General features: G+C 43.3%; 1 protein-coding gene across 9 annotated transcripts in view; it reads left to right on the forward strand.

The window, feature by feature from the left end:
• LOC100380752 (unconventional myosin-IXb) overlaps positions 1-17,434 on the forward strand; it is a 117,698-nt gene that overhangs the window by 56,432 nt on the left and 43,832 nt on the right. For 8 of the 9 annotated variants that reach the window (XM_014149215.2, XM_014149212.2, XM_014149211.2 and 5 more), the window contains exons 4-15: positions 6,859-6,921; positions 7,664-7,763; positions 8,254-8,354; positions 8,641-8,770; positions 9,242-9,331; positions 9,745-9,861; positions 10,140-10,274; positions 11,287-11,408; positions 11,647-11,788; positions 13,785-13,980; positions 14,423-14,498; positions 17,176-17,289. In XM_014149215.2, coding sequence (XP_014004690.1) covers positions 6,859-6,921; positions 7,664-7,763; positions 8,254-8,354; positions 8,641-8,770; positions 9,242-9,331; positions 9,745-9,861; positions 10,140-10,274; positions 11,287-11,408; positions 11,647-11,788; positions 13,785-13,980; positions 14,423-14,498; positions 17,176-17,289 — 1,386 coding nt within the window. The remainder of the gene's footprint in view (positions 1-6,858; positions 6,922-7,663; positions 7,764-8,253; positions 8,355-8,640; positions 8,771-9,241; positions 9,332-9,744; positions 9,862-10,139; positions 10,275-11,286; positions 11,409-11,646; positions 11,789-13,784; positions 13,981-14,422; positions 14,499-17,175; positions 17,290-17,434) is intronic. The other variant, XM_014149210.2, reaches the window with a different exon arrangement.

Raw genomic sequence — 17,434 nt, forward strand, 5'->3', positions numbered from 1 at the left:
AGCAATAGGAAGTGCCAAAATATTCCTCAGCCCCTGTGTTTTTCAATGGGATAGGTTTAAAGTCAATACAACACATCAGGTATCCACTTCCTGTCAGAAAATGTCTCAGGGTTTTGCCTGCCAAATGAGTTCTGTTATACTCACAGACACCATTCAAACAGTTTTAGAAACTTTAGAGTGTTTTCTATCCATATATAATAAGTATATGCATATTCTAGTTACTGGGTAGGATTAGTAACCAGATTAAATCGGGTACATTTTTTTATCCAGACGTGCAAATGCTGCCCCCTAGCCCTAACAGGTTAATTATTCCTTGCCCACGAACATTCGACCACCCATCAGAGATGATTGCAAAACAGTCTGCTTTCTCTATGATTTTCTTGACCTTCACTTGATCTCTGCATCCAGCAAATTAGTAGATAAAGCATGTCTGGTTGGAGGGGTGTATGCTGTGCCAAGAACATTCAGAAATCTCTTCCAATGCACATTGCCTGTGAGCATCAGCGATTAACCAGTTGCATACACAGTTCGGGCAAGACATTCATCAGCATTTCTTTGACTACGTTCCTCCATTGAGTAAAAAAAACTTCTAATTCCAGGAGGACCATGAGCTGTTGCTATCGATAAAGTGTCTGATTACCTCTATTCGAGGTGAAAATGATGAGGGACTTTTGTCAGGTTGTTTGTTGTAAGCGCTGAGGGAACTTTATGCACTTGGCCAGATGATTCTGCATCTTTGTTGCATTCTTTACATATGATTTGGCACAGTATTTGCAAATGTACACAGCGTTTCCTTCTACATTAGCTGCAGTGAAATGTCTACACACATCAGATAGTGCCCGATGCACTAGATTAGAAAAAATGAGTAAAAAATACTAACAAATACAATTCCATGTACAGATAAATAGTTAAGCAGTTAGATTACACAACTCCTTTGTAAGATAAATGTTTTAAAACAACATGTATGGAAACAGGTGAATTGACACTCCTCAGTTAGCAGGCTCAAGCAAGCTAAAACGCACATGGTAGCAAAAACGAACTAGCAGAAATTGTTAACAAGTTAGAAATTATTTAAACGCACTTTGCTGTAGGCTACTATTTACTAGTTAACAAAAAAATCATGTATGTCATAAAAAATATATTCACCCCACCCAGTATTGTAATCAAAACTTAGCAGAAAGCATGTAGTCCTTGGCTCAGACAGTGTAGTAGTGTGGGCTCAATAGCATCTCATTAGTGTGCAAGATCTTGAGAATCAGCTGTACATGTGATTAGAGGTCGACCGATTAATCGGAATGGCCGATTTAATTAGGGCTGATTTTTCAGGTTTTCATAACAATCGGAAATCGGTATTTTTGTATGGCGATTTGGCCGAATTTTTTATTTAATTGTTTAATTTTTTTAAATTTGTAATTTTTTTCAAACTTTTTGATTTTTTTGTTTAATTTTATTAAAAAAATTTTTTTTTACATTTATTTAATTTATTTAATTAAAACATTTTTTATTTAACTAGGCAAGTCAGTTAAGAACACATTCTTATTTTCAATGACGGCCTAGGAACGGTGGGTTAACTGCCTTGTTCAGGGGCAGAACGACAGATTTTTACCTTGTCAGCTCAGGGATTCAATCTTGCAACCTTACGGTTAACTAGTCCAACGCTCTAACCACCTGCTTTACATTGCACTCCACGAGGAGCCTGCCTGTTACACGAATGTAGTAAGAAGCCAAGGTAAGTTGCTAGCAAGCATTAAACTTATCTTATAAAAAACAATCAATCAATCATAATCACTAGTTAACTACACATGGTTGATGATATTACTAGTTTATCTAGCCTGTCCTGCGTTGCATATAAATCGCTTAGGTACATGTTGCTCCAACAATAAACATCAATGCCTTTCTTAAAATCAATACACAAGTATATATTTTTAAACCTGCATATTTAGTTAATATTGCCTGCTAACATGAATTTCTTTTAACTAGGGAAAATGTGTCACTTCTCATGCAACAGAGTCAGGGAATATGTAGCAGTTTGGGCCGCCTGGCTCGTTGCGAACTGTGAAGACTATTTCTTCCTAACAAAGACAGCCGACTTCGCCAAACGGGGGATGATTTAACAAAAGCGCATTTGCGAAAAAAGCACAATCGTTGCACGACTGTACCTAACCATAAACATCAGCCTTTCTTAAAATCAATACACAGAAGTATATATTTTTAAACCTGCATATTTAGCTAAAAGAAATCCAGGTTAGCAGGCAATATTAACCAGGTGAAATTGTGTCATTTCTCTTGCGTTCATTGCACGCAGAGTCAGGGTATATGCAACAGTTTGGGCCACCTGGCTCGTTGCGAACTAATTTGCCAGAATTTTACGTAGTTATGACATAACATTGAAGGTTGTGCAATGTAACAGGAATATTTAGACTTAGGGATGCCACCCGTTAGATAAAATACGGAACGGTTCCGTATTTCACTGAAAGGAAAAACGTTTTGTTTTCGAGATGATAGTTTCTGGATTCGACCATATTAATGACCAAAGGCTCATATTTCTGTGTGTTATTATGTTATTATTAAGTCTATGATTTGATAGAGCAGTCTGACTGAGCGGTGGTAGGCAGCAGCAGGCTCGTAATCATTCATTCAAACAGCACTTCCGTGCGTTTTGCCATCAGCTCTTCGCTGTGCTTCAAGCATTGCGCTGTTTATGACTTCAAGCCTATCAACTCCCAAGATTAGGCTGGTGTAACCGATGTGAAATGGCTAGCTAGTTAGCGGGTGTGCGCTAATAGCGTTTCAAACGTCACTCGCTCTGAGACTTGGAGTAGTTGTTCCCCTTGCTCTGCATGGGTAACGCTGCTTCGAGGGTGGCTGTTGTCGATGTGTTCCTGGTTCGAGCCCAGGTAGGAGTGAGGAGAGGGACGGAAGCTATACTGTTACACTGGCAATACTAAAGTGCCTATAAGAACATCCAATAGTCAAAGGTATATGAAATACAAATCGTGTAGAGAGAAATAGTCCTATAATTCCTATAATAACTACAACCTAAAACTTCTTACCTGGGAATATTGAAGACTCATGTTAAAAGGAACCACCAGCTTTCATATGTTCTCATGTTCTGAGCAAGGAACTTAAACGTTAGCTTTCTTACATGGCACATATTGCACTTTTACTTTCTTTTCCAACACTTTGTTTTTGCATTATTTAACCCAAATTGAACATGTTTCATTATTTATTTGAGGCTAACTAGATTTTATTGATGTATTATATTAAGTTAAAATAAGTGTTCATTCAGTATTGTTGTAATTGTCATTATTACAACAACAAAAAATTATCGGTATCGGCTTTTTTGGTCCTCCAATAATCGGTATCGGCGTTGAAAAATCATAATCGGTCGACCTCTACATGTGATGGAAGAATGCACTGTGCATGCAGAGGGTTGCAATTCCATTGACTTTGGGATAGTTTAACCACAAGACCTAGAATTGCATTACATGTATCCCACGAAAAAGGTTCACTGTTATGAGCTAACTTACTTTTTTGATGAATTTAAGCAAAATTCCCCAAATTCTAGCGCTTAACTTCCCATGGCAAATTTTCGGGAAAATTTGGGATATTTCCCGGAAATTTTCCGACCCTTTGCAACCCTATGAGTGACACTTTGGCTGCTGTTTGACATGAGCTTACTCTACTATACAGACAGGGACAGTTATTCCCAACCTGATTAGAAGGTTTTTAAACAGGGACTCATCGTTATATATTGAATTGCTTCGCTTGAGAGGGGAGAAAGTAATTGAATAAGAACTGTTGAAAGTTGCTGTTGAGACTTCAGTGGATGATCTGTACTAGTGCTGGTTGAGCTTGTTATGCTTGTAGCAGAGTGTCTGTCAGTCAGAAGCCATTGATTACAGCAGGATAGTGCTGACATTCTGTACAAAGGCTTGCTGTGTACAGCAGAGAGTGGAGCAGCCAAGGCCACTCTATAGAGGAGATTACCAAGGGAAGCCCTGGGACTCGCTCAGCACTGCATTGGCAGGGTGTTTTCATTCACTACATTACACTCTGCCTGGCTGGTTACAGGGTCTCACTGGGATGGGAGATGGGCTCTCTCAATGTAACAGAATAGCATGGGGATACCTGTGGCATGGATCCTTTAAGACTAGACTAGTGATAAAGTTACATCCTCTGCCTATTTGTGTATCGGTCTCTCTCTTCGTGTGGCAGCTAGCCTGGGGTGGCAGGAGCATCGGGCCAGTAACCGAAAGGTCACTGGTTCGAATTCCCGAGCCGACTAAGTGAAAAATCTGTCTCTGACCTTGAGCAAGACACTTAACCCTAATTTCTCCTGTAAGTCACTCTGGATCAGGGCGTCTGCTAAATGACTAAAATGTGTGTGGTTGTATACAGTGGGGGAAAAAAGTATTTGATCCCCTGCTGATTTTGTACGTTTGCCCACTTACAAAGAAATGATCAGTCTATAATTTTAATGGTTGGTTTATTTTAACAGTGAGAGACAGAATAACAACAAAAAAATCCAGAAAAACGCATGTCAAAAATGTTATAAAATGATTTGCATTTTAATGAGGGAAATAAGTATTTGACCCCTCTGCAAAACATGACTTAGTACTTGGTGGCAAAACCCTTGTTGGCAATCACAGAGGTCAGACGTTTCTTGTAGTTGGCCACCAGGTTTGCACACATCTCAGGAGGGATTTTGTCCCACTCCTCTTTGCAGATCTTCTCCAAGTCATTAAGGTTTCGAGGCTGACGTTTGGCAACTCGAACCTTCAGCTCCCTCCACAGATATTCTATGGATTAAGGTCTGGAGACTGGCTAGGCCACTCCAGGATCTTAATGTGCTTATTCTTGAGCCACTCCTTTTGATGCTTAGGGTCATTGTCATGCTGGAATACCCATCCACGACCCATTTTCAATGCCCCGGCTGAGGGAAGGAGGTTCTCACCCAAGATTTGACAGTACATGGCCCCGTCAAATGATGCGGTGAAGTTGTCCTGTCCCCTTAGCAGAAAACACCCCCAAAGCATAATGTTTCCACCTCCATGTTTGACGGTGGAGATGGTGTTCTTGGGGTCATAGGCAGCATTTCTCCTCCTCCAAACACGGCGAGTTGAGTTGATGCCAAAGAGCTCCATTTTGGTCTCATCTGACCACAACACTTTCACCAGTTGTCCTCTGAATCATTCAGATGTTCATTGGCAAACTTTAGACGGGCATGTATATGTATTCTTGAGCAGGGGGACCTTGCGGGCGCTGCAGGATTTCAGTCCTTCACGGCGTAGTGTGTTACCAATTGTTTTCTTGGTGGGTGACTATGGTCCCAGCCGCCTTGAGATCATTAACATGATCCGCCCGTGTAGTTCTGGGCTGATTCCTCATCGTTCTCATGATCATTGCAACCCCACGAGGTGAGATCTTGCATGGAGCCCCAGGCCGAGGGATATTGACAGTTCTTTTGTGTTTCTTCCATTTGCGAATAATCGCACCAAATGTTGTCACCTTCTCACCAAGCTGCTTGGCGATGGTCTTGTAGCCCATTCCAGCCTTGTGTAGGTCTACAATCTTGTCCCTGACATCCTTGGAGAGCTCTTTGGTCTTGGCCATGGTGGAGAGTTTGGAATCTGATTGATTGATTGCTTCTGTGGACAGGTGTCTTTTTTACAGGTAACAAGCTGCGGTTAGGAGCACTCCCTTTAAGAGTGTGCGCCCAATCTCAACTCGTTACCTGTATAAAAGACACCTGGGAGCCAGAAATCTTTCTGATTGAGAGGGGGTCAAATACTTATTTCCCTCATTAAAATGCAAATCAATTTCTAACATTTTTGACATGCGTTTTTCTGGATATTTTTGTGGTTATTCTGTCTCTCACTGTTCAAATAAACCTACCATTAAAATTATAGACTGATCCTTTCTTTATCAGTGGGCAAACGTACAAAATCAGCAGGGGATCAAATATTTTTTCCCCCTTTTGTGTGTCTCTCTGTGTGTCGCTCTGTGTGTTTCTGTCTCTCTGTGTGTGTCTCTGTGTGTTTCTGTCTCTCTGTGTGTGTCGCTGTGTGTTTCTGTCTCTCTGTGTGTGTCTCTGTGTTTCTGTCTCTCTGTGTGTTTCTGTGTCTCTCTGTGTGTCTCTCTGTGTGTCTCTCTGTGTGTCTCTCTGTGTGTGTCTCTGTGTGTTTCTGTGTCTCTGTGTGTTTCTGTCTCTCTGTGTGTGTCTCTGTGTTTCTGTCTCTCTGTGTGTGTCTCAGTGTGTTTCTGTCTCTCTGTGTGTGTCTCTGGGTGTGACGTGTGGATGGACTCCAGTATTCCCCGCCTGTCTCTGCTTTGCTTTCTATTAGATCAGCTCTCTATAGAGACGCAAAGGGCCAGCTAGTGAAGTTTCCATGCTCAACAAAGGCCACTGGGCTCCCTCCCTGCCTGAGCTTCAGGTGTTAAAATACACACAACAGCCATCGGCCCTCTATTCTTAGTTTCAACAAAATGAAAGATTAGCTTAAATGTTGTTTTTGTCAAAGACATGCCTACGTAAAAATGCAGTTGTCTCTGTTTAAACTGTTGATCGTAGTGGCTGTTGTTGTTGCACAGTAACATGACCATGTCACTGTACATCAGACTGAGGCCGTCCATATCTGGACTCTTAGCTCAACTGTTTATTGTTTCACCGACCATCTGCTCATGATTCCCCTCCTCAGTCACTACCACCCCACTTTCACTTACACACACACACACACACACACACACACACACACGAGACTCTCACCAGACACACTTCACAGCCAAGTGAAAGGACCAAACTAACTTCAGTGTCACTTGATTTATGTTCTCTCGTTCTCTCTTTCTCGTTCTCAGAGCCATCGTGGAGAAGTATCTCCTGGAGAAGTCTCGTCTGGTCTCCAGAGAGAATAACGAGAGGTAAAGGGCAACAGCAGGGGTTACCTTTGACCCTCAATGACCTGTGGAGGCCCTCTGTAGAAACAGAGAGCTTCACCCAGGTGCCTTTTGATAGTCAGAAAGAGACCATTTCCAAGAGTGACTCTCAGAACTAACTTTTTACTCAGCCTGAATATGTGCCAAAGAGTTGTGATCAATATGGGAGATGATACTTCTTGTTTTGATGAATACATATTTAATTGCTAATTTATTTATAAGCACTGTAGTCCTACTGTTTCTACTTCAAATGCCCTGGGTGGGGTTGGCATAGCCTGTACATATCATTAACCCTATTCTTCATGTTATTACTCACTAGGTATGATAATGGACTAGTCCTGTTGTTACTCGTATACCAACTTGTCTGTTGAAATTAGCTTCTGTTTTCATCATGTCTGCCTGTGATGTCAGCGAGATTCTCAGAAGTAAACAAACTCATAACGCCTGTGTGGTTTTTTAACAATGCAACACTGGAAAAACTGACAGCAGCATTCACGCTCATTACTTAACTGGCACATTATATACACAGTCAATGTTGGGTCAGGGTAACTAATACTGCCACAGTGTTGACTTTTTTGATGGTCTTTATTCCAACATTTAAAACCAAAAATCACCTTTTACATGAATGTATGATTTATTTTTCCCAGCTAAAAATACATAACCTTATAACAAAAGCAAAAATCACACTAAATCCACTAACCAAACACACCGTTCCGTGTCCCTTTAGGAACTACCATGTGTTTTACTATCTACTGGTGGGAGCGTCAGAGCAGGAGCGCAAGGAGTTCAAACTGCTGCAGCCTGAAGATTACCTCTACCTCAAGCAGGTACTGTACTGTACTGTACACACACTTACTGTACACTCCCCCTGCAAGAAAGAACCACATCCCCATTAGCTAGTCCCTTAGGTGCCCTTGACAGATATTCTGCTGTGTTCTCTTGTGTACATTACCTTCATTATCTTCTTTTACCAGATGCCCTTGACTATATTCATTTAGAGTACATTCCCTTGTACCCTGTCTCTCATTCTATTCGTGGGTTGTGTGCGTCTTAATAATCTCTGTATTTGAACTGGCTCAAGGTAACATTCCCCATCTGATTCAGTGCTAGTAAACCTGGTATGCGGAGTCATTGTCATGCAGTGAATGGCCTGCATATGCTCTGTTCTCTGCCAATACGTGCACTGCATGTTAATGAACCATTCTATATATATATATATCTCTCGCTCTCTCTCTCGCTCTCTCTCTCGCTCTCTCTCTCGCTCTCTCTCTCGCTCTCTCTCTCGCTCTCTCTCTCGCTCTCTCTCTCTCTCTCTAGCAATATTTTAAGATAGAAGATGAGGAAGACCTGTGCCATGACTTTGAGAGGCTTCAGCAGGCCATGGAGATGGTCGGCTTCCTGTCTGCTACTAAGAAACAGTGAGTGGACATGCCCTGGTCATGGGCTGTAAATCTACACCACCATTCGATCCCTTAAATGGCTGCCTATACATTTGTCAATTAGAGTAGGTCATACATATATTTGCATACTGTAGTCAATTTGTATTACTTGTATCCTCTGCAAGCACTGCCAATAAACGCTTTCCTCTGGGGCAGTAGTCACAGTAGTTGGCAGTGATGTGGCGAAACAATGGAAATAGAATGTCTGTTCTATTCATTTTGATTCTATGGTATGATGATTGTATCCCTCGTCTGTCTGCTGTAGGATCTTCTCTGTGCTGTCGGCCATCTTGTACCTGGGCAACGTGACGTACAGGAGGAAATCTACAGGCCGAGACGAAGGGCTGGACGTGGGACCCCCGGAGGTCCTGGCTACCCTCTCAGACCTGCTCAAGGTAATAATGTCTGGTCTGCTGTTGTAGTCTACACCCCAATCAACCATTAGTCTTTACTCTGGGTCCTGGAGGGACCAATTTCTTTTGTCCCGACCATGTACTAACACTTCTGATTAAGCTAATGAAGGTCTTTATGATGAGCTGAATCAGGGCCTGCATTCGCAAAGCATCTCAGTCAGGGTAGGAATGCTGATCTACGATCAGGTCCCCCTGTCTTATTCATTATGATCTAAAAGGAAAAAGTGATCCTAGATCAGCACTCCTACTCTGAAACACTTTGAGAAAAACAGGCCTAGGAGTATTAGTGATCTAATTAGGTTATTTGAGTGGGCTAGGTATCGGTTTCATTATGACTAACATCCCAAACAGTCAATATATTCTATTATTGTCCAGTGAAGATGGTTCTTCCCTAATGATTATACAGGAAGCCTACTCTCTATTCTTGAGAATTATGTGTGTGTGACCTCCCAGGTGAAAGAGGAGTTGCTGGTGGAGGCGCTGACGAAGAGGAAAACGGTAACAGTCAATGACAAGCTGATTCTGCCCTACAGCCACAGTGAGGTAGGCAACCATCCACCGGTCTTTTTAAGGTCTATCATTATCTTGATATCTCTCCATCGGTCGGTCGGTTGGTCGGTCAGTCTTCTCCGTCCGTCGGTCTTCTCCTGTCTGTCTGTCCGTCGATCTTCTCCTGTCTGTCTGTCCGTCAGTCTTCTCCGTCCGTCGGTCTTCTCCTGTCTGTCTGTCCGTCGGTCTTCTCCTGTCTGTCTGTCCGTCGGTCTTCTCCCGTCTGTCTGTCCGTCGGTCTTCTCCCGTCTGTCTGTCCGTCGGTCTTCTCCCGTCCGTCGGTCTTCTCCCGTCCGTCGGTCTTCTCCCGTCCGTCGGTCGGTCTTCTCTGTCGGTCTTGTCCGTCTGTCGGTCTTCCCATTCGCTCCTAATCTCTCTTGCTCTCTGTCTCTCTGTCTGTCTCTCAGGCCATCACAGCGAGAGACTCCATGGCCAAGTCTCTGTACAGCGCCCTGTTTGACTGGATTGTCCTGCGCATCAATCACGCACTGCTCAACAAGAAAGACATGGAGGAATCTGTCCCGGTAAGAGAGCGACAACACACGCACACATGCATGCACATAGGAATGCAGCTGAGAGTTTCCCCTCTCCAATGTTTCGTCCGGGACAGACATGTCGGCAATTCCTAAGGCCCCACAAATAACTTCAAGTAAAAAATGTCTTATTAAGCAATTCATTTATTAAACTATTTTCAACAAAAAAACCTTGCCAAACCTCTAGTATGATACAAGTGACATTGTGAAGCAATTAACAACTTATCTACATTTCTGACTGACCTACTGTATGATTTGGTCTGTGCCAGTGTTTGTCTATAGGGGTCCTAGATATATTTGGCTTTGAGGACTTTGAGACCAACAGCTTTGAGCAGTTTTGCATCAACTATGCCAACGAGCAGCTTCAGTATTACTTCAACCAGCATATCTTCAAACTAGAGCAGGTGAGTTTGCCCTGGCTGCCTCTCATAGACTATATATACACAAAAGTATTTCTATGTGGACACCCCTTCAAATGAGTTGATTTGGCTATTTCAGCGACACCCATTGCTGACAGGTATATAAAATCAAGCATACAGCCATGCATTCTCCATAGAGAAACATTGACAGTAGAATGGGCTTATTGAAGAGCTTAGTGACTTTCAATGTGGTACTGCCATAGGATGCCACCTTTCCAACAAGTCAGTTTGTCAAATTTCTGCGCTGCTACAGCTGCCCCGGTCAACTGTAAGTGCTGTTATTGTGAAGTGGAAACATCTAGGAGCAACAACGGCTCAGCCGCAAAGTGGTAGGACACACAAACTCACAGAACGGGTACGAGGAGGAATAATGGTCTGGGGCTGTTTTTCATGGTTCCGGCTAGGTCCATTAGTTCCAATGAAGGGAAATCTTAACAATACAACATACAATGACATTCTAGACGATTATGTGCTTCCAACTTTGTGGCAACTGTTTGGGGAAGGCCCTTTCCTGTTTCAGCATAGGACAATGCCCCGTGCACAAAGCAAGGTCCATACAGAAATGTTTTGTTGAGATCAGTGTGGAAGAACTTGACTGGCCTGCACAGAGCCCTGACCTCAACTCCATCGAACACCTTTAGGTTGAATTGGAACGCAGACTGCGTGCCGGGACTAATCGCCCAACATCAGTGCCTGACCTCACTAATGCTCTTGTGGCTGAATGGAAGCAAGTCCCCGCAGCAATGTTCCAACATCTAGTGGAAAGCTTTCCTAGAAGAGTATAGGCTGTTATAGCAGCAAAAGGGGACCAACTCCATATTAATTCCCATGATTTTGGAATGAGATGTTCGACGAGCAGCTGTCCACATACTTTTGGTCATGTAGTGTAGATTCTATGTCATTATATTTCTATGGTGCCTCTCCATAAGGACAGTATAACAGCCCTGATGGATCCTGTGTCTTCCCTAACTGTAAGCCTGTTATTTGTCCGTTACAGGAGGAGTACCAGGCGGAGGGCATCACCTGGCATAACATAGACTACACAGACAACGTGGGCTGCATCCACCTCATCAGCAAGAAGCCCACTGGACTCCTGTACCTACTGGACGAGGAGAGCAAGTAAGGATTTAGTCTTTAAAAAATATATATATTCCATTAAAGAGATGGTGCACTTAAATTCCATATGTTTTTTTTTTTTTTTTAATGACTGCAACCTAAAGATAATGTTCATTAATTTGCTATGATTGACAGTATATTTACATATAAGATGAGATGCAGGTTAATGTGGTGAATCTATCACTTTATTATCTTTCCCCCCTTCACTCACTTTCTCTCTCCTCATCCTCTTGCTCTCTAGTTTCCCCCGTGCCACTGACGAGACCCTGCTGGCCAAGTTCAAGCAGCAGCACCAGGGGAAGAAGTACTTTGTGCCCACGCCTGTCATGGAGCCTGCCTTTGTCATCCAACACTTCGCTGGGAAGGTCAAGTACCAGATCAAGGTAGGGATAAATGAACATCCACCCCCAAACACAGTCACAGGCTCCCTGTTTACTATCATGTACAGTTGAAGTCGGAAGTTTACATACACCTTAGCCAAATACATTTAAACTCAGTTTTTCACAATTCCTGAGATTTAATCCTAGTAAAAATTCCCTGTCTTAGGTCAGTTAGGATCACCACTTTATTTTAAGAATGTGAAATGTCAGAATAATAGTAGAGGGAATTATTTATTTCAGCTTTTATTTCTTTCATCACATTCCCGAGTGGGTCAGAACTCAATTAGTATTTGGTAGCATTGCCTTTAAATTGTTTAACTTGGGTCAAACGTTTCGGGTAGCCTTCCACAAGCTTCTCACAATAAGTTGGGTGAATTTTGGCCCATTTCTCCTGACAGAGCTGGTGTAACGGAGTCAAGTTTGTAGGCCTCTTTGCTCGCACACGCTTTTTCAGTTCTGCCCACAGATTTTCTATAGGATTGAGGTCAGGGCTTTCTGATGGCCCCTCCAATACCTTGACTTTATTGTCCTTAAGCCATTTTGCCACAACTTTGGAAGTATGCTTGCGGTCGTTGTCCATTTGGAAGACCCATTTGCGACCAAGCTTTAACTTCCTGACTGATGTCTTGAGATGTTGCTTCAATATATGCACATCATTTTCCCTTCGTCATGATGCCATCTATTTTGTGAAGTGCACCAGTCCCTCCTGCAGCAAAGCACCCCCACAACATGATACTGCCACCTCCGTGCTTCCCTGTTGGGAGGGTGTTCTTCGTCTGGCAAGCCTCCCCCTTTTTCCTCCGAACATAACGATGGTCATTATGGCCAAACAGTTCTATTTTTGTTTCATCGGACCAGAGGACATTTCTCCAAAAAGTACAATCTTTGTCCCCATGTGCAGGTGCAAACTGTAGTCTGGTTTTTTTTAATCGTGGTTTTGGAGCAGTGGCTTCTTCCTTGCTAAGCGGCCTTTCAGGTTATGTCGATATAGGACTCGTTTTACTGTGGATAAAAATACTTTTGTACCTTTTCCCTCCAGTATCTTCACAAGGTCCTTTGCTGTTGTTCCGGGATTGATTTGCATGGTGTTTATACTTGCGTACTATTGTTTGTGCAGATGAACGTGGTACCTTCAGGCGTTTGAAAATTGCTCCCAAGGATGAACCCGACTTGTGGAGATCTTGGCTAATTTCTTTTGATTTTCTCACTGAGTTTGAAGATAGACCTTGAAATGCATCCACCGGTACACCTCCAATTGACTCAAATTATGTCAATTAGCCTATCAGAAGCTTCTAAAGCATGACATCATTTTATGTAATTTTCCAAGCTGTTTAAAAGCACAGTCAACTTAGTGTATGTAAACTTCTGACCCACTGGATTTGTGATACAGTGAATTATAAGTGAAATAATCTGTCTGTAAACAATTGTTGGAGAAATTACTTGTCATGCACAAAGTAGATGTCCTAACCCACTTGCCAAAACTATAGTTTGTTAACAAGAAATTTGTGGAGTGGTTGAAAAACTAGTTTTAATGACTTCAACCTAAGTGAATGTAAACTTCTGACTTCAACTGTAATGTCTAGGGGGTTGAGGGAGGTTTCTTGTATTTGTGTAGCTCTTCATTGTTATTGACAGCATTATTATTATTATTATTGTTCAGAACGTTATTACTCATTCATGACAAAGCTTCCACTATTAATTTTTATTTTATTTAATCTTTATTTAACTAGGCAAGTCAGTTAAGAACAAAGTCTTATTTACAATGACGGCTTACCCCGGCCAAACCCGGATGACACTGGGCCAATTGCGGCCGGATGTGATACAGCCTGGAATTGAACCAGGGACTGTAGTGACGCCTCTTGCACTGAGATGCAGTGCCTTAGACCGCTGCACCACTCGGGAGCCCCCTCCTGTGTCAGACTGATTACAAACAGCGTCTTAGTGGTGCGTCTCTAAAACGGCCTCAGCATGCGAACCCACTCCTGACTCTTCTTGGCAGGACTTCCGGGAGAAGAACACGGACCACATGCGTCCAGATATCGTGGCTCTGCTGCGGAGCAGTGACCGGGCCTATGTGCGTCAGCTGATTGGGATGGACCCGGTGGCCATGTTCCGCTGGGGCATCCTGCGAGCCACCATCAGAGGCATGGCTGCCTTCAACGAGGCTGGACGCTGCTGGGCTGCCAAGAACACAGGTAGAACATATACACCTTGCACTGTAGAAAAGTGGGAAGATGACTAGATATTATATACAGACATAGTACACAACTGGCACAGTGTATAGCTGACAGAGCATTGATACAGCTCTCTGCTACTTAGAAATTAGGTGCTCATGGTTTGGGGAGAAACGGTAGCCTTAAATTTCCATTTTTTTTCTCCCTTAAGCCTCAGTCTGCCAGACTATTTGTTGTGTTGACTAGATGAGAAAAGTGTCTCGTTAAATTAAATCAAGGAAATACTAAACAGGGAGTTGCCCTCTGAAAGAACTCAACTGGATTATTATTTTTATTTATTTGACAAGCAGTAGTCATGGGGACCAGGCTTCTGTCCTCGTAGAGCCTTTAGGCATCTAATCTCATGTTATGTTTGTCTGTGTTCCTGTCTGTGTGTGGGTGCTTGTCTGTGTTTGTTCAACAGGTGTGCAGCGCCCTACTTCCAGGACTCCTTTGGGGGAGCTGCAGAGGTCCAACACGCCTGTAGAGAGAATGTACAGGTAAGACCCAGATCCACCACACAGATCTCTGACTGAGGGACACACAGGGAAGAAGGTAAACTACATTTGTCCCAATATCCACACTTGTATCCCACTTAAGAAGTGATGCATTGTCCATGCATATTTTCCTGGTCAGGTCAAGCGTGCAGGAATAACTCCTGGCCCTAGCCATGCATACAAGATAGTATGTTAGTGTGGATCTTGAGACATATTATGGGAGGGTTGGGAAACAGGCCTTCCTCTCCTCCACTGTTGTTTTGGGTGTGATGTCATGTGATTGGCAGATGGGTCTCTCTGTCCCCTGAGGCATACTGCAGATAGGCAGGAATTCACAGTGGTTACAATCTACCAGTGCACATGTGGAGCTAAAGCCCAAGGACTATTCTTCCATCAGAAATCCACTTTAAAAGCACAACCCTACTAACTTGATCCAAGACCAAGTTGTCTAATTAATCTATACTATAAATATGGAAGATTGTATTTAGGATTACCCAGAATACTTTAAATCACTTTGCCTGATTGGGGTTCCTCATGGAGAACAAGTTGAGGATTGGATAATCAGTCAATCAATCAAATTGTATTTGTATAGGTCTTTTAAGAAATCCGTTTGTCTCAAAGATGACAAATGACAGGGTATCCGTTCAGTGGACTTATCCAGTGTCCCTGCGCCTAGGATGACATGAAGAAGACTCAGATGGTAATATCATAAAAATCACAAGATTCTTCAGGAAGTGCATCTGTACTGCGAGACAAATGGAACTCCCCATAAGCCTCTAGTAAATGGAACTGAATGAAACTATTGAAACAGTTGGCTTGGTGCCATCAGCTCAGTCAAATCCATAGAAATAGAATGATATGTATCTCTACAGTGGAATGAATCCTCCTTCATCTCATCCTGGCCTCTGTGTTGTTTCCCCTGCCCCTGGGTGACCCCGAGTGCTGTTCTCTCCCCTCCACATACAGGCTTCTATCTACTTTGATCACTCCGACAAGCGCCGCCTAGAGGCCATCGACGACATCTTCACAAGCTGTTTTTTGCCGTAGCACTACACAGCTGATTCAAATAATCGAAGCTCGATGATGGGTTGGTTATTTGAACCAGCTGTGACGTGCTAGGGCAAAAACCAAAACGTGCACCCGGGGGGTAACTTCATGAAGGTTTGCCGTAGGCATATATTTCTTTAGTTTGGAAAGGGAAAGCAGCCAGAGAAATAAACTTAATAGAATCATTGAAAACACTGCAAACATTGTCCTTTCTAATCATCGACAGGCTGCATCTTGTTCTTATTCTCTTCCTCCTTTCTCTCCTCTTTCTCCTATATTTCCCCCCCTTTCTCGCTCTCTGTTTCTCTCCCTCTCTCAGCCATGGTAATCTGCCTCTTCATCCAGGTTTATTATGGTTAGTGTAGAACACAGGAAGGTGTTAGTGCTGCCATGCTCTGATAATTTACTCATTACTGGGAGGAAACTGGCAAGGCTGTGCACACTAATACATGATAGTACAGCATTAAGAACATGTGCACAGTAATACATAGTAGTAGTAAAGTTTGGTACATGAATCAGGTCAGGGAAAGTGCTATACATATCATGTCCTGGAGTAGTTGTGATGAGAGAGGATATGTAATAAACAATTTCCTTTGGAGAAAGTTCGAGGATAACATAATTGTAGTCTCGAAATGGACCAAAATCCCCTGTCGTAATATGAGCATGCTCAGAGAGGAACTGAGCAGTAAGCAAAACACCACCCCTAGCACCTTCCTTAGGCCCTACCCCTTATGTGTTTTTATAGATCTGATAGGTGTAACCAATATGGGGATAGATCCACCTAGGCTTTCGATAAGCTTAGGGGAGGTTCCTCCGTTATGCTTCCACCTATCTGGTTCCTTCAGACCTGAAAACACTGAAGAGGTCAGGGCTTTTAGGGGCTGTTCTTGGACTGGGCTAGTTTGTCTATGGTACCTTTTACTTACAGCCTAGCCCTTCCTGCCTGACTTCCTTTTGATTTAATTCATCAGATGTAAGTAGAGTATTATAAACTGCGTTGTTCGAGCCCTGAATGCTGATTGGCTGACAGCTGTGGTATATCAGACAGGTTTGAAAAAACATGTATTTTTACTGGTATAATTACGTTGGTAACCAGTTTATAATATCAATAAAGCAACTCAGGGGTTTGTGATATATGGCCAATATGCCCTCTTAACAACAACAGTCTCCCCTATTCACCACCAGTATAACACCAGTCCAATGACCAATCCTAGTCCGCAGCAGTGTAACACCAGCATGGATAAAATACATCAACCAGTGAAGCTTTGATTCAGGAATGCATGCTCACAGTACTTACTTACTGTATGGTGTGAGAGAACACAACCTCTGTCTTTCTATACTCTACTTTAGCCATGGCTGGGTGGTCTGGACTGAAGCAGCATTAAACACCAGTTTTACATGATCTCAACTTCAGACCTCTAACTGGTCTGTTGGTGTGTTTCTCTTGGGAAGCGGGCTCTTTGGTGGTGGGGTGTTTTCTGTCTTTTGAGGTGTCCTGACAGCGGTGTTTCTACCCCCTCCCCCCCTCTGTCCTCCCCTTATGCCCCATGCCCAACACCCCTTCCCGTCTCCTCCCACTGTCTCTTACCCTCCATCTTCCTCACCCACTGTGGCCCTTGCTGGGTTGATTCAGGGACATGCATGCCCAGATAATCAGCTCCATTAAGGACTTGCAGCTGGACGGTGAGGACCCTCGCAAACTGCTGCAGTCCTGGGGTCGCCTGCGGTTCCCTCGACACCTCCTTCAGTGAGTCTGTAGCCCCTTCAGCTCAGCCCAGCTTGGCCTGCCGTGGTCTAACCCAGCTTGGCCTACCGTGGTCTAACCCAGCTTGGCCTGCCGTGGTCTAACCCAGCTTGGCCTACCGTGGTCTAACCCAGCTTGGCCTACCGTG

This window comes from Salmo salar, chromosome ssa16 (genome assembly GCF_905237065.1).
Source record: "Salmo salar chromosome ssa16, Ssal_v3.1, whole genome shotgun sequence".
NCBI classification, from domain to species: Eukaryota; Metazoa; Chordata; class Actinopteri; order Salmoniformes; family Salmonidae; genus Salmo; species Salmo salar.